Source organism: Bos taurus, chromosome 29, assembly GCF_002263795.3.
Source record: "Bos taurus isolate L1 Dominette 01449 registration number 42190680 breed Hereford chromosome 29, ARS-UCD2.0, whole genome shotgun sequence".
Classification (NCBI taxonomy): domain Eukaryota; kingdom Metazoa; phylum Chordata; class Mammalia; order Artiodactyla; family Bovidae; genus Bos; species Bos taurus.
In genome coordinates this window covers 40,006,700-40,029,428 of record NC_037356.1, presented here as the reverse complement: position 1 = coordinate 40,029,428, position 22,729 = coordinate 40,006,700, and the positions used below count along the sequence as shown (strand labels likewise).

Here is a 22,729-nt window from a genome sequence, read left to right as displayed (position 1 = left end):
GAAGACATGGAAAATGCTAATTATTAATCCACAGGGATGGATTGCCATAGTTACAGGGGAGGTAGAAAGGAATGTGAGAGGAAATGAAGACCATCTTTGTCTAGAGATCTTGAGAATAAAAGGAAGAGAATAGATGGTAGAGAATAGAAGGAAGGGCCTTCGAGGCAGAAGGAACAGCCTATGTGAAGCCTCAAGTGTGAAAGAGGAGACATGTGGGTTGTGGCTGGGCTGTGCAGTGTGGCATGTTACAAAATGCTCTCACATGCTTCAGCTCAGAGGAGGGCAGCCATAGCAGGATCAAGGCCAAGTTCAAGCTGCCTTAATTCTCCATACCTGTTTCTTCCTCTGCAAAATTGAGATAATATAAGGTTGAGGAGATCACACGAGATGGTGCATATAAGCTTCCTGGCACAGTGTCTGCCACAAAAGGCACGTGTTCAATGATTGTTAGCTATTCTTTGATCCTGATGACACCCCAGCAAGAGAAGTTGGGGTTCTTCTCATCATTTGGAGGTAAAACACTGAGGCCCAGAAGGAGACTTGCCCTGGGTCACTGGCCAGCTGCAGAGGTGGGACCTGAGCCCAGGTCAGTTGCCTCCAAGTTTACTTCCTGTCCCACTGCTCTGCCCCAAAAGACAAACGGGGTCCATGGGGAGAGGACTCCAGGCCAGAGAAGGTGCATGAACACTTAGACTTCAGGGACAGCAGAGTGGGCTAGGTATCTGTTCATGACTGTGACCGTGGCTGTGTATTCACTTTTGTGTGTGAGAGCATGGGTGTCCATCCATGGGGTAAGTCCCGATGGCTTGTGTATATGTGTGTGTGTATACGTGTGTGTGTGCGTCTGTGCATGGGGGAGGGGGGCATAGATGTCTGCGCCAAGGGTGAGTCTCCATGACTTGTGTGTGTGCACGTGAGCCATGGGTGTCTCTGGCCTGTGTATGTGTGCCTGCTCCCCCTCTGGCTCCCCTCGTGTTCCCCCTGGGCAGCTGTGAGCTTGCCTTCAGAAGTCCACTGCATCTCCAGCAGCTCCCCAGGGCATCCCAGCAGCCGCAGCCTGTTTGATTCTCTTCATCTATAAATCATGGCTTGCTGAGGACATGAGGAGGAGTTGGGAGCTGGGGCAAAGTCCTGGCAAGGGATGGGGTCAGCTCTGCAGTTCATATCTGAAGCCTTGCCTGGCTTCCAGCTGTTGCCCCGACCCCCGCCACACCACCGCCCCCACCCCCACCCCCATGGCTCAGCTCTCCCCATTCCTTGTCATAGGTGTTCACTGAGGTTTGCTCTTGTTAAGCCCTGGGCCAGGTCCTGGGGAGGAGGTCAGGAGTACACAGGATTGAGTGAGACATGACCCCTGACCTCTGCTATCCTGTGGGGAAAACTAAATGTGTTTTTAGTATTTCATTCACCACTCACTGAGGGCCAACTTCGTGTCCCAGATGTCTCTAATGCAGGGCTCGATGTGGTGATATTATGATAATAGCTAGCATTTATTGCCTACTTATTCTGTGTCAGGCACTGTGCTAAATGCATTGTATGTGTTAATTCCTTTAAACCTCACAATAGTCCTATGAGGCCTGTACTATTCTATCCCCTGTTTGTAGACGGGGAAACCAAGGCACACAGAGAATCAGAATTTGAGCCTAAAAATCTGGTCCCAGAGCCCTGGCCCTTAATCACTGCATGCTAAAAGACGGGTACACGCACAGAATGATGGGAGCTCAGAGGCAGGAGAAATTCCCACTGGGCAGATTATGGAAGGCTTCCTGGAGGAGGTGCTTCTCATCTGGGTCTAGAAAAATCAGGACTTTTCAGGCAAAGATGGGTATGGGAGAAGACCAGAACTGATCCTGGGGGGGTGTGTGTGTGTGTGTGTAAAAGAGAGAGACTCTCAAACCCTCCCATCTCTTCTCTCCCATGTTGCTTGGGTGACAAGGGAGGTAACATATGCAAACACTGGGCATTCAACAAATATTTACTGAGTACCTTGCATGCATTGGCCTGTCACAGAGGTTATAGGAAAAAGCAAAACAGAAACATCCCCTTCCTTTATAATCTGGTACACAGTAGGCACTTAATAAATGGTAGCCTCTATTATTATATTTATCCCTAGAGGCTTGGAATTCCTCCTCATGCATTCTTTCAACAAACATTTATCAAGCACCTACTATATGCCCAGCTGTCCTTGGTGCTGGGAAGACAATGGTGAACACGAGGTCCAGCCCCCTTCTTGTGGAGCTGATGTTCTAGAAGGGAAGACTGTGTCTGGACATCTTATCCACCTTCAGAGGGGACCACTTCCTCGAGCACACAGGTCTTATTTACCCTGAGAGCTCCCGGTGGGATGACATGGTCAGGACCATGGTCTCTGCCCACAGCACCTGGTGAAGCCCACAGCACTCCACCAGATGGTCATCAATCCTGGGCTCTGACACGTTGACATGGTGGCCACAGTCCCGGGCAGAGGAGCAGGGATGTGCCTGAGTTCATGTCTCGCATCCTGACACCCCTGGGGCTGGACCCCGAGGGCCTGGCTCTCCTTCCTGGCTCACCCTGCCTCCCAGGTCTCCTGAAGACATCTGTCTGCCCTTGTCTGTGTCTCACCCCTGGGACCCAGATGTCTCCTCTGCCCAAGGGTAGGTCGTGGAACTCAGCCCTATCAAAGGCTGACTAGGGCTGCATTATTTTGTTTCCCCCAATGTTAATATGCTGACGCTAAGGGGACTTGAAACCATGTATGTCATCGGAGGAAGGGCCAGGGCAGCTTTGCCTGGAGAAGACCGGAAGGGGACATGAGAGCTGTCGGCGGGGATTTGGAGGCCTGTCATGTGGCAGAGGGAGCCGGCTTGTTCCCAGCAGCTCCGCAAGGCAGGCTTAGGACTGCGGGGGGAAGATCGAGGGAGACAGGCACAGCAGCCCTAGCTACCAGTGCCTGTTCATGGAGGGTCTGCCTCCCGCAGAAGCAGCTTCCTATCCCTGGCAGGGCTGCCCAGGGGGTTTGTTCATTGACGGGACCTGACTTCCGAGGTCTCTTGCAGCCAGAGACACAGTGACCCCACGCTCTGGGAATGGTTTCACTCTGGCTGGCAGGCAAAAATATGCCTGCCCCCCTTGTTGGCAATATCGCATGTTGGCCGAGGGCGTTGTGCCACTTGATTATGGTATCAATGCAGTTTCTCATTGGCAAGCATTTTGTTTTACCCTAGATTCAAGGACTGTTTAAGGGTTGCTTGGTGGAGGGTGGGGTGGGCAGGGAATCTTTGGGAGAGAGGTCAGCTGTGTGGAAGATGATAGCATCCGCACATGCTGCAGGGGGTCCTAGGGTCACTGATCTGGGAGGATTCAACTTTCCTTAGTAATATTTCCCTTTCTTCACATGGGACGTTCCATGGACATGAAACAGGGAAATCAGGTTCTTTTGGTTGCAAACGGCTTGAGGGGACACAGCCCTATCTACTCAGCATCCATCTTTGTCTGTGGCCCTTGAGAAATTCCTGGGAACCCTAGGTGTTCCAAAGAACACACTTGGAAAACCACTGATCACCCTCCTCTGTAGTGGGTGTGATGTCTGGGCAAAGAGTGTAGGCTCGAAGTCAGACGGTCTGGGTTTGAGCCTTTGCTCCATTACCTACTAGGTGAATGACCTTGGACAAGGTACTTGACCCCCTTTGTGCCTCAGTTTCCACGTCTGTAAGATGGGGACAATCTTAATGCTCCCCTCAGCTGTCGTGCAGACAAAGTTGTCACTGCATGTAGAACACCTTGAACATCTGTTCCTCGTCAGAGCAAGGACAGGTCAACTCTTCCACCCAGGAGGGCACTGGCATCTAAGGCTGAGTGCCTTGCAACCAGTGCCACACATCTGGTTAGTGGCCAGAATAGGGCCTCAGCCTCCTTCTCCCAGACTCCAAGTTTGGTGCTCACTCTGCATGCCTGCAGAACGCTGATTGCTTAAGACAGGTATTTTCTGGATCTCTGGGGTCCGTTCAGAGGGGCCACTGGCTTCTGGGATTGACAGGCTCTGTCCTCAGGGGCTCTTCAACTTACAACACAGGTCAAGGAGCAGTTTTGATAAGGACCTTGTTTGACAACGAGAAAAGGGAGCTCCAGGGAGGTGACCCCGTGGAGAATTGCCCCATGGCCAAGAGATGTGGGGCAGGGTGAGTGCGGAAAGGGCACCAGAGCAGAGGAATCACCTGGGGTGTAATTGCCAACCACAGCTCCCAGCTCACGAGCTTGCTGACTCCCTCTCTGATCCTACCCTCCCTGCTCAAAAACCTTCCATGGCTCCCACAGCCCACAAACACAAGGAGCCCCTCAGCGAGAAAGACAAAGCCCGTCTCCATCAGGCCCTATTCTCATTCCCAACCCAGCCTCCACCACTTCCCTCCCCATCCCCTAGTCCAGATCTTCCAACAACACGCCTGACCGTTCTTCCCTCTCATGCCTTCGCTCTTGCTGTCCCCTCTGCCCAGACTGTGCTACCTTCACATCCTGTCCCTCTCCCAGATCACACCAAATACCGCCTCCTCGGGGAAGCCTTGCCAGATAGCTCCCTGGTCCAGCAATCATTTCTCTGTCTGTACTCCTGGAGCTCTCTGGACACCTGAGAGAGAACTGACACTGCCAACCCTAATAATAATCCATATCTGCTCAGTCGCTTCAGCCGTGTTCAACTCTTTGCAACTCCATGGACTATACCCCACCTCTGTCCATCGGATTCTCCAGGCAAGAATACTGGAGTGGGTTGCCATGCCCTTCTCCAGGGGATGTTCCTGACCCAGGGATCAACCTGCAGCTCCTGCATCACAGGTGGATTATTTACTGTTGAGCCACCAGGGGAGCCCCAATCTGTATCTGCTGCTACTGCTACTGCTAAGTCGCTTCAGTCGTGTCCAACTCTGTACGACCCCATAGACGGCAGCTCACCAGTCTCCTCTGTCCATGGGATTTTCCACAACAACTCCATGAGTGGGTGTCATTATTATCTTCACTTTATTATTTTTTTAATGTGGTGGGGGGGATTAATTATTTTATTTTATTCTTTTGACCATGTTGCTTGGCATGCAGGATCTTAGTTCCCCAACCAGGAATCAAATCTGTGCCCCTGTGGTGGAAGCTCAGAGTCTTAACCACTGGACCATGAGGGATATCCCCTATCTTCACTTTGTGGAGAAAATGCAGACACTGAGCGGTTAAGACACTTGTTCAAGGCCACACAGTTATTAAGAGGCAAAGACTGTACTCACACCTGAGTCTGTTCTTGGGTCTCCTGGAGTCTTGAGCTTCAGCCTGGGTGTCTATCTGCCATTCCCTGGTTCTAGGACACGAGCCGTCCTAACAACAATTAGCTGAATTCTGACCTGTCCCCTGGGCCTCAGGGTCAGCTCTTAATAGACAGTGGTTGAAGAAAGCTCAGCCCAAGAAGGGAATTTATTTAAAAGTGAGTTCAGCAAAGGAATGTCTGCTCTCCCAGCCCACACAGCACCCCACCCCCAGGCTCTCTCCGTGGGGGCAGGGGCAATTCCCATGGAGAGAGCTGGAAAGAGCGCTGGCCCCATTCCCAGAAGCTGTGTCTGCACATCTCTTGACCACAGGCCTGAGTCTGGGGGCCTATGGTATTATTGTCCCTCCGCACCCCCTGGAGCCTGAAGGTTCAAGATGGAAGCCTCCCATCTGGCCTGAGAACCATGACACAAGTGGCCGCTCCAGCCTCAGCAGAGCTGTGCTCCTCTGCTGGAGGGAAGGAAGGGCAGGACCACTTCCCAGGTGTCTGCAGGCTGTCCAGGCCAGAGCCCCTGGGTGCTATGGACTCTGAGGTTGACAGTGAGCTGGGTGCAGTGGCTTTCTAGGGGCTGAGGCTGGGACTCAGGACAGGAGGAAGCGTAGATGGCCTGCCAGGTGGACACGGAAGGGCCCCACAAGACTGGCCTTTCCCCACAGCTTGCAGACTCCAGACTTTGAGGTGGGAGGGGTAGAGCCCAAGCAGGATTCTGAGGAGACCAGACAACGGGACTGGCTGCCCAGAGCGCTGGAGTCGTGGTGGGAGGCAGCCCGAGGGCCCTGAGCGCTGGGGCTGGCTGCTGGGCACTCCTCCATGAGGCCCCACAGCAAAGCAACAGGGACTGGGCGCCCAGAAGCTAAAACCGCAGGAACCGGGAGCAGACAGATATCGTCGACTCTTAATTACCACCATCGCTGAAACCAAAAAGCCCACGCAGGCTCCTCTGTAAATAAACAGCGTCTCCTTGACTTGAAGATCCATCCGGGCACGCACATATTTACAGAGCACGTGTGATCTGTGCCGGTCTCTGTCGACTCACTCCCCCACACAATAATCTCTGGTCAAGTTTCTCCTTCCTTACATTTAGGTTTGAGCTCGTGTTCACAACCACCTGTGAGGAGGGAGGGAGGAGGGTTAATCCACATTTACAGGGGGAGAAAGCCCAGCGGTTAGGTGACTAAAGCCGCATATCTAGCAAGCAGTGGGATTTGCACAGAAACCTGGGCTTTGGCTCCCAGGGCAAGTCCATCAAGGTTCCCACCCTGGAAGCTTAGGGCCCCTGGGCTGTTAGGACGGAAGCTGCGGGGCACACCCTTCCCCATCCACCCCTGCCAGGAGCACGGAGGGGCACTGTGAGCAACCAAGGTGAGGCTGAGCTGGAGGGGAGGGGGGTGCGGGGAAGGACGAGAGGCGAGCTCAGGGACTAGGGCAGGGGAGGACAGGGCATGCAGAGGTCAGTTGGGTGGACTTCCAGCCCAAGAAAAGCTGAGCTAAAGGGGATGAGGACTGCTCAGGGGGTTCCAGATTCCCTCTTTGATTACACATGTGGCCAGCACTTGGGGAGGGTCTGTGAGGGCCCATAGGGCACATGGCCTCAGAGGGGCTGTGGGAACTAACCCTTTTGGCAAATGAGGCTGGAGTTGTGGCTCAGAGTATGTGTATGGATTGTGGGGGTGGAAGCATTCTTGGCAGAAGCTCTTTAAGAGGTACTTGAAAGCCCATTGGGGGCTTCCCTGGTGGCTCAGACAGTAAAGAATCCACCTGCAATGCAAGAGACCTGGGTTCCATCCCTGGGTTGGGAAGATCCCCGGGAGGAGGGCATGGCAATCCACTCCAGTATTCTTGCCTGGAGAATCCTATGGACAGAGAAGCTGGCAGGCTACAGTCTATGGAGTCACAAGGAGTCGGACACGACAGAGCAACTAAGCACAGCACAGCACAGAAAGCCCAGTGAGGTCTGGGTAGGCCAGGGGCACACTTGACCTCTCCCTTAGGGGACGTGAAGTTTGGGGGACCATGCAGTCCATGCAGTGAGGGACTGGGAGAGACCTACCAGAGGCTCCCATTTTACAGATAAGGAAAGGGAGGTGCAGAGGGAGGAAGAGATCGCCCAAGGTGAGCCCAAAAGGCAGAGCTGAGTGTAGAACGTGGGGCGCACAGCTCCCAGTGTGGGTTGGGCGGTTGTTCTGGCGGGGGCTCTGGGCTGCGGGAGAATGGCTGGCCTTGACCAGTGAGGGTCTGACCTGTGCATGTCCTCTCCAGGGGCGCCCACCCGCGATGTCCTGCTGGTCTCTGCCATCATCACCGTCAGCCTTAGCGTCACTGTCGTCCTCTGCGGCCTCTGCCACTGGTGTCAGCGCAAACTGGTGAGGCTCTTAAGGGCTCCCGGGGGGACGCGGCCTGGCCCTGCACCCCGCCCTCCTCGACGACAGGCTCGTGAACGCTCTCAAGGGCGCGCGCCCACGACCCACCTGCCCACAGAGCCAGGCACACGTGGAAATTCACACCGGGCGCTCTGTGTTTGCTGGGGCTTGGTCCCATACGTCTGTGTGCACACCCAGAGCCACACACCTAGGCACACACTGGTGGGGGCATTCGCAGGCTCGTGACTACGCGCACACACGCCCCACTTCCCGCAGAAAGGACTGCAGGCACACACGCGCAGACTGAGAATGGAGACCCCCCTCCCACCCAGCGCCGCGCGCCCACTCCCCTCCGCCCGCGCGTTCCCGCCACCACCCAGGGCTGGGCGTGGCCGAGCCAGGCCTCCTGTCCAATGAGGAGGCTCCGCCCGCCCCGCCCCCTCCCCCTGCACCCTCCCATCCATCCTGGTTCTCGGGGGTTTGTACAGGCACAAACGGCTTCTTTTCATTTTTAACGAGGGCTGGGAAATTAACGAGCAGAATTAGGCCATCAATAAGTAACGAGACCGTCAGGAGGGACATTCATCACCGGAGGGCGCCGGGATGGGGAGTCGGCTTGAATCACCCTCCTGCACCCCCGCAGCTCCCCAAGGGTGGCTGCCCTTGAGGCCGCCGCCCCATTCCCCCTTCTGCTGCCCCAGTTTGGAAGTGCTGCGGGGTCTTTGAGGATTGCAGGGGGCACCCCCGGAGGTGGGCCCAGAGGTGTCCCAGGTGTGGGGCGTTTCTGAGGCTTCGGTGAAGAAGTGTCACTAGCAGACACCTTCCATGCCCCAGATCGAGGATGGTGGGAGTGAGGTCAGGGTGCCACATTTTTCTCCCTGCCCAATCACAGAGGGGCGAGGGGAGGGGAGGGCTGTGGCCATGGGTACCGTGTAGGTGGGAGCTCCATGCCTCAGTCCTAATGAGGAGAAGGGGCAGATACCCCTGGGGCCAGACCCAAGAGGCCACCATGCTCCCTTCAGGACTGTGTGCCTGCAGTCCTTTCTGCGGGAAGTGCGGCATGTGTGCGCGTAGTCACGAGCATGCGAATGCCCGTGAGACCCCTGTCTGTCCACCAGTGTGTGCCTAGGTGTGTGGCTCTGGGTGTGCACACAGACATATGGGACCAAGCCCCAGCAAACACAGAGCGCCCGGTGTGAATTTCCACTGAAAGGCAAGCCTGGGGGTTGGGGGTGTTCTTCTTCATCCCAGGATGTGCAGTTTCAGGCAGCCTGTTCCCTGGGGAGGATCCAGGGAAAAGGCCAACCCGGCCCCACGCACGAGAGCGTGCGAGTATGTGTGTGTGACTTGGGCCCACTCCTTGTGTGCAGGTGCCAGGCTGGCTGCCCTGCATTGTTCCTGGATTTCCTGTCTCTGTGTCTGTCTCAGAATTTCAGGGGAGGTGGAGGAGGGGGCTTGGCCACGTGCCTGTGTGTGCCAGTGTCCTCGGAGGCCTGGGAGGGGCTGAGCCTGCACTGCAGCCCTGTGCGTCTTGTTGCAGGGCCCTTAGGCTGCCCGTCTGTCTGTATGTGAAGGCAGGGGACTGTCGTATGAACAGGCACTGCTGCTGACCTTGAGTGGGGGCTGTTTTGTACTGGGGGTGTCAGTTTTGAGGACATTAGTGTTGTGTGCGTGTGTGTGTGTGTTCTGCCCTGCACGGTGGGATGTGGATCATCTCATCACATCCCCATGTAAGTGCTGCAGTGTGTGTGTATGTGTGTGTGCATGCGTGCATGTGTCTGTGTGTGCATGCGTATCTCTGTGTTTGTTGAGGGCCTCACCACTCACCTGGGGACAGGAGTTCAGAGATGACAGCTTTTGTAGCAGGTGGGGGGCTGTCACTGCAGGAAGTGCCTTGGGAAGCTGAGAGCTGCAGAACCTTTCCTGGCCCAGCCCCTCCTCCCAGCCTCCAGCCAGGAGCTTCCTCCGGGGTCCAGACCAGACCGGCACGTGTCCCTCTTTGACTTAATCCTCTGAGCTGCTGCTAGAACATTACTTTGGCCAGGACCCCCCAGTCCTGCCACCCCTTCCCCGCTGCCCCTCCACCTGGGTCTCAGAAGCCAGGGAGCTTTTTGTCCAGATTGTCTCCGGAAGGGGCTTTCAAATGCACCCCCAACAGTTGCTGGGCTCTCCTTGCCTGCCTGTCCCCTCAGCAGCAGTGACGTGATACTTGACAGCCCAGATCCCATTTCCAAACATTAATAACTTCCTTAATCTCCAGCTGGCTTTTTCCGGATCAGCCTGGCCAACCCCCTCCCTGCTAAGCAGGCTGGGGGGATCAGGCTCCTTTAGAGCCACCTAATTCTCCAGTGGGGAGGCTTCTTAAATGGCGTTAGTGGTAAAGAATCCACCTGCCAATGCAGCAGACACCAAGAGACCCAGGTTTGATCCCTGGGTCGGGAAGATGCCCTGGAGAAGGAAATGGCAACCCACTCTAGTATTCTTGCCTGGGAAATCCCATGGATAGAGGAGCCTGGCGAGCAGGAGTCCATGGGATCGCAAGAATGGGCCACAACTGAGCACTTGTCAGCAGCAGTGTCTCCAGGACCCCAGCTGGGGTTCCTCTCTTTGCCCCATTTACTTCCCCCTGACCCCTAAAGCAAGTCCTGCCTTGGTTCCTATCCCCCATATGCCCCAGCTCCTCTGCAAAAGGATCGTTGCAGCTGAAGGGGAAGCTTCCCTGAGCTGTGGCAAGAAGAGGGGCAGGCAGAAGCTTCCAGAACACCCTGGGTGAGCCAAGTGCCTGGGCTTGGGGCAGGGGCCATGGACCAGTCTTGGAAGAGGGTGCTGGCCAGAGCAAGTTCCCTGAAGACCAAGAAGAAAAAGGAGAAGGGATGAGGGGTAAGGTAGGGACTGCCAGCAGATGCTCCCTGCCCCAGGCTGCCTGAACAGCTGGAAAACCACGGGGCCAGGGCTCCAGACTGAGGGTCCTGCCCATGAAGGGCCCTGGGCCACCACAGAGGTGCTCCAGGCTCCCCACCTTCCCAGGTGGAACTAGGAATTGTTTGGGGCTTGAACTTCTGGGCGATGATGGGAAGGACCAGAGCTAAGCTGAGAGAGGCAGCTTTTGTGGACCCAAGGCATCCAGCACCTCTGGTGGGTTTTTTTTTTTTTTTCCCACTCTTTGGGTTCTGGCTCAGAACATCAGCCTGAGGCAGGGATGCCAGAGTGGGTGGGGCACCACACCAAATACCAGAGCCCATACAGTCCCTGCCATTGGGGGCTACATTCCCAGGGGTGGGAGCTGAAGTAGGGAAAGAGAAATATTAAAGCCGTGATAAGAACCTTGAAGGGTGAGGGACGAGGGCTCATCCAGGGATGCCACACCATTTCAGAAAGGAGGAAGGGAGGCTAGAGAGGGCAAGGGACGTGAGCGGGGTGACAGGGGGAGTGTGGGGCACTGCTGGGACAGGACTCTGGTGCCCCCAAGGCACAGGGATGCTGGGGGGTGGCATGAGGGCCTTCCCCCCACCCCCTCCTGCAAGCTCCACTGTTGTTGTCCCTAAACAGGCAGCTCCAGTCCCAGGAAGGGGCTGCAGCTGGCAGGAGCGTCGGGGAACACGGCTGTGCGGCTTTTATTTTGCTTTAGGGAGAATGGAATAATTGACTGTTGTGGCTACGGTCTTGGCGCACATGACGGGATGTTGGGGAAATGTATGCCTGTTTGTGTGTGTGTGTGTGTGCACACGTGCGTGTGTGCATGTGTATGTGTGTGTGTGTCCCCGTCCCTACTCTGCTGGGCAGGGGCAGGCCAGTGCCCAGTGGGTGACAGCCCCAGCCCCTGCACTCCCCCTTCCTCGCCCAGGCCCGTGGCCCCTGGGTGCGCGTGAGGACGCTCGGTGGCCGCCAGGAATGTTAATGGTGCCAGGCTCTGCAGGAGCTAAATTTAGAAACCCAAACCGAGAAGGTGAATGGTGCTCACCTTCTCAGCAGCAGGCCCAGTCACCGCTGTAGCCGTGGCCCTTGCTCCAGCCAGGGGACCTGGCGTGCCCACCCCATGCCCATCATTCTGCCCGGCCTGTCCCTCCACGCATGCTAGTTGAGGACATCTAGGGGGCTGAGCCTGGCTGCCCCCAGCCCCAGAGTTCGTGGGCAGCCCTGCTTCCTTCCTATAGTGGTGGGTCCTCAAGCCCTGCCCTGCCTCACAGGCCCAGAGCAGAAGTGCCTCAAGGAGCCCCCAGATAGTAAGGGACATGGCCCCGGCAGGACTAGGCACAGGCCTTCTCCCCGCCCCCGCTGCTCACGTCACTGGCCACTGCCAACCTTGCCCTGCAGGATGCCACCCCCACCATCTGGGGGCAGTGACGTGGCCCGTGTGACGTGGCCAGGCGCCTGAGAGCCGTCTGTCCATGGCAGAGGGAGATATGTTTCTGGGAGCCGAGCCAGAGCCCCAGGAGACAGGCAGGCGGGAGGGGCCTTGTCCCCAGGGGTCAGGGATGTGGTGCAGGTCAACAGGGCGGGGCATGGAGCCTAGGAACTGCCAACCGGGGAGCAGGGATGGGTGGGGGCCGGCACTCCTGGCTGGTGGCACCCTCAGGCATTGGCCCTGGCCCTTGCTGCTGAGGCTGGGCTCCCATCCACTCCCCTCCCCACTGGGACCTTGCTCTGGGGAGGCAGGGAGAGTCCAGGCCCTGTCTCCCAGGACTGACCCCGGTGCTGTCTCCACAGGGCAAACGCTACAAGAACTCCTTGGAGACGGTGGGCACGCCAGACTCAGGGCGTGGGCGCAGTGAGAAGAAGGCCATCAAGTAGGTGCCAGGCTTCGAGTCTGGGGAGGGGCACGCAGGCAGTCCAGGTGGGAGGAGCCCCCGGGTGTGGTCATAGTTTCTCCTTTACACCTGGGTGCTGTGCTCTCTCCGCCCGCACGCCCATATACGCCCTCCCAGCACCTCAGAGTGACTCCAGGGCCCCACCTACTCTGCCCGTGCCTCCCAGAACCCTCTCAAGGCTCCAGGGCCCCCAGCCCTATCTCTGGCTGCCTTCATTCCCCCCATGGTCTGCCTCCTCCCTCAACCCGGGTCCTGGGTGCTCCATCAACCTGCACATCACACACGTGGTCCCCCAGCCCTGCCTGGCTCCCCTGCACCTCCAAGCTCCTCCCCCAGCTGGGGAGCCCCTTTCTGGGGGTGCGGTGGAGGGGGCTCAGACCCCACCCATGTTCTGAGGGTCACCTGGAAGGAGAACAGACAAGAACCCTGGGCACCCCGACAGAACCCAGTGCTGGGTGGCTCTTGGAAGCAGAGCGTTGGGGGAGGTCTCCCTGGTCACACCTGGTCCCCACTGCAAGTCTTGCTGCCCTGACTCCACCGGTTTCCCCATTTGGCTCTGTGATCCCTCTTCAAGTGGGCAGGTCTGCCTTGCCCTGCAGACCACTCCTGAGAGTCACTGGGAGACACTGGGATAAGCTCCCAACCCCGCCACTGGGGACTCTAGGAACTGGGTGAGGGGAGAGGCCTCTTCCTAGAGGGCTTTCTGCCCTGTGGCCCAATGGATCGTCCCCTTCCTCTCTGCCTAGCCCCGGCCTTTGCTAAGAGGCGGCTGGGCACCCTTCCATCTTAGCCTACCAGGGCCGAGCCTGCCAGCCAAGGGCTCTGCCTGGAAGCGGGGCCTTCCCCAGCCCCCCACGCCCGACTCCAGGCCCCACTGCTCCTGCCCACGCCTCCCCTCCTGCCCTTCCCCTGGTCCGTCTTCCTCTCTTCCTCCTACCCTCCTTCGCTCCCCCTCTGCCCTGCTCCTGAGGGCTCCTTCCCTGCCCTTCCTCGGGCCCCCCCCTCTTTTTTCATCTCTTGCTCTGACCCTGTTTGGGGCCTTCACAGAAGCTGTGGGTGTGTGTCTGTGGGGGAGCGGGTAAGTGGAGGGGTGGGCCAGGCCGAGGTTGGGGGTGGGGAGGAGGCTCGGGAGGAGGCTGCCGGGAGCCTTTGAAGCTGGGTTTGGTTGCACATTCTGCAGTCTTCAAAGCTGAGAGCTGGCAGGTCTCAGGGGCTGTTGCAAGAGCCCAGGCCCCAGGCTTTCAGAAGGAGGGGAGGGACCACGTCGGGGAGCAGGGGCCAACCCAGCTCCTGCGCAGCCTCTGGGCCCGACTCCAGTAGCCTCTGTAGCCACGGTCTGGGCCAGGGGGCCTGTCTCTGCCAGGTGACCATCACCTTCCTGGATAAGGGTGTGTGTGTCCCAGACAGTCCTAGAAAGGGCCGTGAGAGGAGATGGGATTCCAATAGCAGGGAGAGTGGGCAGCAGGCTCTGTCTGCTGGGACAGGGTCCACAGGTATCAGACCCTCAACCCCAGGCGAAGGAAGCCACCTTTCATGGCTGCATGCCCCCAGGTCCCTAGCCTTTGGCTTTTGCCTGGGCCCAAGCCAGCGGGCTTCCCTGGTGGCTCCGACGGTCAAGAATCTGCCTGCAATGTGGGAGATCTGGGTTCGATCCCTGGGTTGGGAAGATCCCCTGGAGCAGGGAGTAGCAACCCATTCCAGTGTTCTTGCCTGGAGATTTCCGTGGACAGAGGAATCTCGCAGGCTACATGGGGTCACAAAGAGTCGGACAGGACTGAGCGACTAACACACACACACACACACACACACACACACACACACACAGCCAGTGGGGCAGCAGGAAGCAGGGTTTACCTGCTGCACAATTGCCCCATGGGCTTGGGACCTCCTCCCAAAGGATCATGTTATCAAGGATTCTGAGAAGCTGCATCCTTTAATAGCTGTTTTTCAAACTGTTAATAGTGTTTCTCAAACTGTGTTCCTCAGAGCACTCGTGCCCTGTAAAAGATTGATAGTGATCCCATGGATCCAGGGGTCCGTGACCAACTAAGTTTGGGAAACACTGATATGCATGGGTACGTTAAAGGCTCTGAGAAGCCCCTGCAGTAAAGAAATCAGTGTTTTGTAAACTTCTTTAATGAAAGAGCCTCTTTTCTGGTACTACCGCACGCAACCCTAGGGACCGTGGGCTCCTTGGAACACAGCGGAGGAGGCCAGCCTGGCAGTGATGACCCTGGGTGGGATGGGCCTCGATTTTGGAGATCTGGAGGGGACAGAGGAAAAAAGCCTTCCAGCTGCCCCATTGCTCTGTTACGCTAGGCCAGGGGGCCAGAGCATGTCTCCGGCAGAGTAGGGACTAGGGTCTTCTGGGGAGGGAACCTCCCCGGGGAGCCCCCACCACCACTCGGGTTGCCTTCCAGTGGCCTCCCTTGCTTCTCCCACTCCCGGCTCCTGCTGTACCCTGAGCTGGCTCAGGGCTTGGGCCTTGGACCCTGAGTACAGAATCCCCTGTGAGACATTTCCAAGGCACACTCTGGCAGAGACTGTCCGCACCAGGGAGGCCCAAGGGGCCCCTGCCCACCCTCAGGCCCGGGGCGCTGTCTCCTCCTAGCCTGGGGAGACATCTCAGCTCCACTTCCTCTTTTTCTCCTTTGTTCCCCAGTCTGAGGCTGAGAACCAAGGTTGAGGTCAAATGCTGGGGCTGGCTGGAGGGAGAAGCAGGTCCCCCGAGAACATGTTTCCTCTGTCCTCAGGGGCTGTGCCTCCTGACGGTGTCCCCCACCCCCAGCAGGGCCCTCACCTTGGCCTTGAGCAGTGGCATGGCCTAAGCACATGCCATGCCCACCCCTGACACGCCCCCCAAGCCCCTTGCTGTTGATGCCTTCCTGAGGGCTCAGACATGACCCCTTTCTGGAATGTTCCTTTGGCCTGGGGGTTGCCCTCCTCTCACTGTGCTCCAGTTCTGCTCTTGGGGAGGTTCCCAGGAACCCAAAGAGCTGGTGGAACCCCTGGTCTTTGACTCCTGGGTTTTCCAGGCCACGCCTCCTGCCGAGGCTTCTGCTGCCCACCCCTAAGGGAGATCCCCACCTTCTCTGCGCTTCTAGCACACCTGCTTCTTCCGTAGGACATGTCATGGAGCAGGAGGGGTGGGGAGGCGGGCACACGGTCCCCTCCAGACCCAGCAGCTCCACTTTGGAAAGGGACAGGGATAGGCCAAGTACACGTCAAGAGCCGAGGCTGGGTCTGCCCCGTCACTCCCCTCGCCCAGAGAGGGGTAGTCTCCCTCCATGCAGGCCTCAGACCTCCACCTGAAGGGCCTCTGCTGACCCTGCTCACACCCTTTTCTGGGCTGACCCAACTACCACTTTTGTAGTGAGCAGAGGGTGCCTTCAGTTCAGCTGACATTGGGATAGTCTCCTGTGAAGGCTGTATCCCAGCCTTTCCTGAGGCAGGGAGAGAGCAGAGGAGGCCAGGGGGACCTGGGGCCAGTGGGAGGGCGAGAGACCAGCCAGGAGCGGGGCCTGTCACCAGAGTGGCTACCTTAAGTAGATGGAAGGGTGGGGAATTTTGAGTCTTATGGCTCAGTGTTTGCAGCCAACCTTCCAGTTTGACAGGCAAGGAGACCGAGGCCAGGAAAGGGGGGCACGTAGCGGGTAGGCAGCAGGGTCTGATCTACCTTCCAGTCATTTCCAGCCAGAAACCAGCACGGCCCCGTCCTCCTCCCCGTCCGCATACCATCACCATCCCACCCTAGGCTGAGTCCCGGCCTCTCCTCCCCCGCCACCTCCTCTCTCACCATCTTTCTCTCTCCCACCAGCTTCCGGGGTGCAAGGCTCCAGTCTGCCCGCCTGCAGCTCGCCTCCTTTCACCGACCTCTCCCGCCCTGGAGCGTGTGTGTGTGTGTGTGTGTATGTGTGTGTGTGTGTGTGCACACGCGGTGTGTGTGTGTGTGTGCGCGCGTGGGCCACCCGCCTCTCTTCCTCCCGCAGGCACCGACCCCCGGCCCACCCCACCCTCAGTGGCCCCCTGGGGGCCCGGCCCCTCTGCCCACACGGGACTTGGGCGGTTCTTGTTTCTTCTTGTATCTCCCTGTTTTCTCCCCTCTCTCTCTGCCCCTCCAGTGATCTAGACAGAGACTTTTGGAATAACAATGAGAGCACAGTGCAGCAGAAATGGAGCTCCTACCCTCCCAAGGAGTTTATTCTAAACATTTCACCCTACGCCCCTTATGGCGACCCACGACTGTCCCTCAAGTGAGTGACTTTACCTGGTTTGATCATATGTACCCAGTACCCTCGCACGCCCTCCTTCCCCCTCCTGGCCCTCCCCCCACCTCCCCACCCGTGCACCCCATGGGCAGGCCGACCATGGAGACGAGCAACCCCTCCTGCCCCCCCACCCGCACCTGCCTGCCCCTGTCCCGTCCCCTCCCCCAGGGCCAGCCACCAGGAGCGCCCCCCACCCCACTCCGCAGCCACACCCGGCTCCCCAGCTGGCCCCCACGGCCCCCGCCCCCTCTGTGCAGTCAGGATGGGGTTGCCCGTTTTGGTTTTTTTTTTTGGATCCCCTCTCTCTCGGTGTGGCTCGCTTTTTCCTCCCTGCTGTGTGCTGCTGCCCTGGCTGCTCCGGTTGGTGGTCGGTGGTCTCTCGTGGAGGTGGTGGCGGTGATGGTGGTGGTGGTGATGAACTCTGACTAACACGGCTTTCTCTCTCTCCCTGCCTTGGGGCCTCCTGGCCTGGACAGCCCGCTCTTCCTCCGTCGTTAACCCTTCGTTGTCCTGTGGGATAGACTTGGAGGTGGCTGCCCTCCCCCACCCCCGCCGCCCCGGCCCCAGGCGGTGGGGAGGGGCCCCCCTCCGTTGTCGTGGTGCGTTGTTCTCCGACCCCCAGCCCGCCCCGTCCCCTCTCTCCTCTCTGCAGGCTCCGCTGGTGACCCATTTGCAGTGCTGACGTCTCTCTCTCTCTCTCTGTCTGTCTCTTGTCTGTCCGTCTCTCTGTCCTCCTCCTCCTCTCTCACTGCCTCTTTTTTCCTTTTATCTGTCGTTGTTTCTCCTCCTCTGACCCCACCCCGCCCCCACCCCCACGTGTGGCCTACCCTCTCCCCCACCGCCACCCCCGGTTGCCCCTCTGGCCCGGCTGCCTCATGGTACGTCCAGTGGCACCCTCCTGGCAGGCGCCAAAGTGGCCGCCGCGGCGGGGCTGGCGGTGGAGCGGGAAGGCCGGCTGGGGGAGAAGCCGGCAGCGGCGCCGCCACCCGGAGAGGACGCCTTGAGAAGCGGCGGGGCTGCCCCCAGCGAGCCGGGCAGCGGTGGCAAGGCGGCGGGGAGAGGCCGCTGGCGGACGGTGCAGAGCCACCTGGCCGCCGGGAAGCTCAACTTGTCCAAGTGAGTGATGGCCCCACGGCCGCCGGAGCCGTGAGCTCAGGCCTGCCCTCTCACCCCCCGCCTCCTGCCAGTGTGGACAGCGGGACCCCTGGCATGCCCGCTGCTGCCCCCAGAGGTGCCGTCCTCGGCCCCTGGCTCATCCCATCCCTTCACAAAACTCCCATCATCCTTGCCACCCGGCACGACCAACTCAGCCATGCACCGTGCATCTCAGCCTCTGGTTGCCACCCCCATCGGTTTCTCTTTGCCAGTGACCAGATCATTTCATTTTCTGCCCCTAGGGCAGCTTCATTTCAGTCCTTGGGTCATCCCATCCTCTTTGACTGGCTGCCCCATCTCGACCTCCATGGGCACCAGGCCACAACTGTTAGCCACTGGACCATCCATCCCTGGGGAGCTGGCCCAGCCTCAGCCTATTTTCTGCTGCTCATCTGCCACCGGGCCTTCCCTCTTGCAACCAGCACAAAGCTCTAGACCCAGAGGTCGAGCCATTTCATCTTGACCATCAGGTGACTCCATTGGCTTGTCCCAGTCTTGCTTGCATCATGACACCATCTGTTCCTTGGGCCCGCTGTGAGCAGCTGGGAGGTCCCCACTGGCTCATCCCCATTGACTGTCCCGGTCTCGGTCGGTGACCTGTCCTGCTCTCAGCTGTTGGGACTGGATGTTCTTGGAGGTTGGGTTGTTGAGCCCCCAGCTAACTTTTCTGACGAGGGTGGTCTGGATGTCAGACAGAAGAGCCGTTTCCCTTTTAATAACTTCTGAGCTGGCCAAACAGTCAGTCTAGTCCCTCCCTGGGAGCAGACATAGGGTGGGCCTCTATTCTCTGCAGATATTAAGTTCCTCCCTCCCGCCATGGGGCAGCCTTATTCTCATCTTGGCTCTTAGAACCTTCCATTTCCCCACAGCTAAGCCTCCCAAGCTCTAAATCCCTGGAACTATGACCGTTCTCACCTACTGGGACGTAGGTTCCATTTTCGGCTTTTAGAACCGCCTCGTTCCCAGCTAAGGCAGGAGCCTCTCACTTAGAAGGCCAACAGCCCTGACCCCTTCTTGGTGGCCGGGCTGGTTCTCTTCAGCAGACCTGTGGTTCCCGCCAATGGGACCACTGAGGACCACCACACTGAGACCTCGTTTGCTCATCGGCCTGAAGGAGCACCAGCCAATGTGCCCCCTGACGTGGAGCCTCAGGAAGGCCCCAGAGGGAAGCCCCAGCGTCCTTCAGAGTGCCAGGCCCAGCGCCCCGCCCTCACCGGGTTACTCTGGCCACAGACTCTGGGCTGCTGAGGCCTCCATGCTCTCTGCTGGCTCCAGGCCTGGAGGAACCGATTTTAGTCTCCCTGTGACTGAGAGGTTGTAAATTGGACTAATTCTGGATGTGATAGAAAACCAAAATGAGGTCAGCAAGGAGGAGGAGGAGGCGGCCGCCCCCGTGCCGGCCTCCCCTCTCCTCAGCCTGCCCCCGGGGAGTGTGGGCCCACCCGGCCAGCCAGGCCACGGCCTGCTCCTGGGGGTCACCCTGATGCCAGGCCTGAGCCAGGTGAGGCTGCCACCCCTGCCAAGACCCCAGCTGAAGCCATATTTTGCTTTTCTCTTTCTTCTTTCCTTTCTGTCCTTTCTCTCTCTCTCTTCTTTTCTTTCTTACTTTCTCTCTTATTCTTCTCTGACTTTCTGTCCCTCCTTTGCTCTCCCTCTTCTCGCTTTCTCTCTCTCAGCCCACAGGGGCAGCCTAACTGTTGTCCTTTTGGTTCCCAGGGTGGGCTCAGGGGGTGAGCCAGGCTGCCTGGTCATGGTGAACGTGGCTCCAGGGGCCCCAGGGCCTCCCTAGGGCGGCTCGGGTCGGGGAGGGGGGTGTCCCATCTGCCCTGTGGTCCCAGACCAGGAGGTGGCAAGCTATCTCTCTAAGAGATCTGATAGGAAATAGGCTTTGCAAGTCAGGTCCTCTCTTTTATGACTACTCAGCCCCAAAGCCACCATAGACAACATGTAAATGAATGCCAGTGGTTGCATTCGAGTAAAACTTTATTTATGAAAACAAGCGTCGAGCCAGATTTGGCCCACAGGCCGTAATTTGCCAACCCCTGCCCTGGACGACTGAATGGAAGAAGGAGGGAAGGGACAGAAGACGAGGAGGGTGGGCCCCCTGAGGCTGTGGCCCTGCAGGTGCTGAAAGCTCTGGCCAGGAAACAAAGCAGACAGGTTGCCAGAGGAGGCCAGTGGTCTTTGAGACCTCCTTCTGCCTCCATTTCCTGAGACATCTGTAGCTTCCCCTGGCAAGAGAGCAAGGACCAGTAGCATATTTCCCTGGGCCTGACCTCATTAGGTTCCCATGGCAACCCTGTGATGGAGGCAGCTCGGAATTTTTACCCCCATTTTACAGATGAGTAAACTGAGAGGTCGCCTCCTTTTCCCAAAGTCCCTCAGTGAGGAAGCAGCAGAGATGGGTCCTGAACCCTGGGTCTCTCTGACCCCAGACTGCCTCTGATGAGCCATGTCCTGTTCCCAGCATGTTTCAGAGATGCTGGTGGCCCATGAGGCAGGGGCCCTATTGCAGATGCATAGAGGACAGGATAATTACCCTGTTCTTTGTCAGAACTTGGGCAATCCAAGTTCTGCCAAGCAGCCGGCCAAGTGGTTTCCTGAGTTCCTCCTCCGACTGGGAGTCATTCCCAAGATACTGGGAAAGGAAACTAAGCCTCGGAAACAAGGAACCCCAGAAGGGTTCCCCGTGCCAGAGCCTGAACCCTGAGGGAGCACCGGCCAGAGGGCAGAGGTCCTGGAGGCCCGGGACACGCCCCAGCCTCTGAGGACAAAGCAGGACAACTTTTAGCTGCTCCTGACTCACCACACGTTACTAGGCCAGCTCCACGCTGGCCTGGATTTCCTGGTGTCTCCAAAGGCCTGTAGCACTTACAGCACAGAGGCGGACTTTCTTGGGGTCCCCCAGTGAGATGGTGGGAGGGGGTGGCCCAGCTCCCTCCACTCCCTCCCGCTCCAGCAGGACAGGCAGCCACGGGGCCCTGGGACCCGCCTTCACCACACGGCCAGTGGCGCAGCTCCGCGGCCCGCTCAGACCAGCGCAGAGGTCGGCTCAGACAGGAGGTATCAGGCACTAGCTGAGCCAGGGCCGGGGTGGGGGGCTGGGCAGGCCACCCTGGGGGCCTCTGGGTGGGTGTGGGGCCTGGTGGTGGCCTCCTGGGTGAGTTGGTGGTGGCGACGGCAGCGGTGACAGCTCGGATGGAGGCCCGGCGAGGTATTTCGGCAGAGAGCGCCCGGAACTGGGGCCTCCTTGTCCTGGCCCTAGGCGTCTTTCTCCTCCACTGTGATCCCTTCACCTGCTTCTCCTTTCTCTCCTCTCCTCCACCCGCCCCAAGTTTCGAGGACTCCACCCTGTCCACGGCCACTACCCTTGAATCTATCCCCAGCTCCACGGGAGAGCCGAAATGCCAGCGACCCCGCACCCTGACGCGGCAGCAGAGCCTGCAGCAGCCGCTGAGCCAGCACCAGCGGGGCCGGCAGCCCAGCCAGCCCACCACCAGCCAGAGCCTGGGCCAGCTGCAGGCCCACACGGCCTCAGTGCCCGGCCCCAACCCCCGGGCCCACGGCCGGGGCCAGGCACGGCAGGGCTCCTCGGCCGGCTCCAAGTACCGGCCGGCCGGCGGCCGCAGCCGCTCCAACCCGGGCAGCTGGGACCACGTGGTGGGGCAGATTCGAAACCGAGGCTTGGACATGAAATCCTTCCTGTAAGTGCCCTGCTTGAGTGGCCCGGCCCCCACCTCCCTGACCCAGCCTCTTTTCCTCCCCGTCTCCTTTGGAGCAGCTGGCTCTGAACCACGCTTAGCCCTCCGTCTCCAAGGCAAGGTGCCCGGCAGACTCAGGCACCCTCTCCCCAGCCTCTTGTGGCTTGTGGCTCGTCCCTGAAGCGCCCCCCTTCCCATGGAAGGACTTGTATCTGAGCCACCCCCTGAAGACCCCAACCCCCCGCCCCGATGTCCTCCAAAGCCAGTGGAGACACTAGGGGATGCTACCGAGGTCCCCAGATCTGTCTCTCCCCTTCTGGCCAGGCCCAGGCTCTCCTGGCCTCCCTGTCACCTCTCTCCTCTCTCCTCCTAAACCTGGTCTCCTTCACTCCAGCGCCCAGGCCTCGCCTCCTCCCATCCCTGTAACCCGACTCTGCTCACCTTCCGGCCCTGCACTTCCTCCCTCCCTCCCTCCCACTTCCCCTGTCCCTGCCTGGGGCCCTGTCCTCTGTCCCTCTGATGACCTTCCATAGCCACCTGCCCTCCACTTCCCTCCCTGGCTCCCACCATGACCCGTTCATTCCCTGAGAACAAACCTCAAAATGTCCCCCCAAAGCTTTAGAAAACATCTCTGTATCAGAGGCTTTTTCAAAGTGCACAGGTCAGAGAGGTAACAACACCCCATCTGTGTCTGGCCTTAACCATTCCCCTCCACTGGATGTGTCCCTCACCCACCCCCTGCTGTGTGCCCACCTGCCCCTCCCGCACTGGCAGGGCCCCACCTGGGGTGCCCTCTGCCCAGTGTCCCTCTGGGCATCTACACTCACTCTCTGAGCCCAGGGCCGGCCTGGGCTTCAGTCCCTGACATTACCTCCTTCCTCTGGCCTAACGTGACCTTCCTTCCAGGCTCTGGGGATTATTCTCAACACCCAGGTCTTTCCTGGGAGCACTTTACATGGAGCAGGAGACCAGCACACTAAGCCTGGGAGAGGAGAAAGGGAGGAGGAAGGGGAAGGCCAAGGTGAAGGCCCAGCTTACTGGCAAAATGTGAGGATTCTGAGCGTCCTTCAGGGCTCGTGCCTCCGGCTGAGACCCCAGCCCGAAAGGCGGGCAGGAGTGCTACCCCTGGGAGGGGCAGCCCAACGGAAGA

General features: G+C 58.8%; 1 protein-coding gene across 10 annotated transcripts in view; it reads left to right on the top strand.

Moving 5' to 3' along the window:
• SYT7 (synaptotagmin 7) overlaps positions 1 to 22,729 on the top strand; it is a 63,341-nt gene that overhangs the window by 18,002 nt on the left and 22,610 nt on the right. The window contains exons 2-6 of one of the 10 annotated variants that reach the window (XM_024987683.2): positions 7,547 to 7,650; positions 12,355 to 12,434; positions 16,577 to 16,708; positions 17,612 to 17,839; positions 21,214 to 21,582. In XM_024987683.2, coding sequence (XP_024843451.1) covers positions 7,547 to 7,650; positions 12,355 to 12,434; positions 16,577 to 16,708; positions 17,612 to 17,839; positions 21,214 to 21,582 — 913 coding nt within the window. Of the gene's footprint in view, positions 1 to 7,546; positions 7,651 to 12,354; positions 12,435 to 16,576; positions 16,709 to 17,611; positions 17,840 to 20,840; positions 20,942 to 20,996; positions 21,583 to 22,729 lie in introns of those variants that run through there. The other 9 variants (XM_024987686.2, XM_024987685.2, XM_024987687.2 and 6 more) reach the window with 9 other exon arrangements.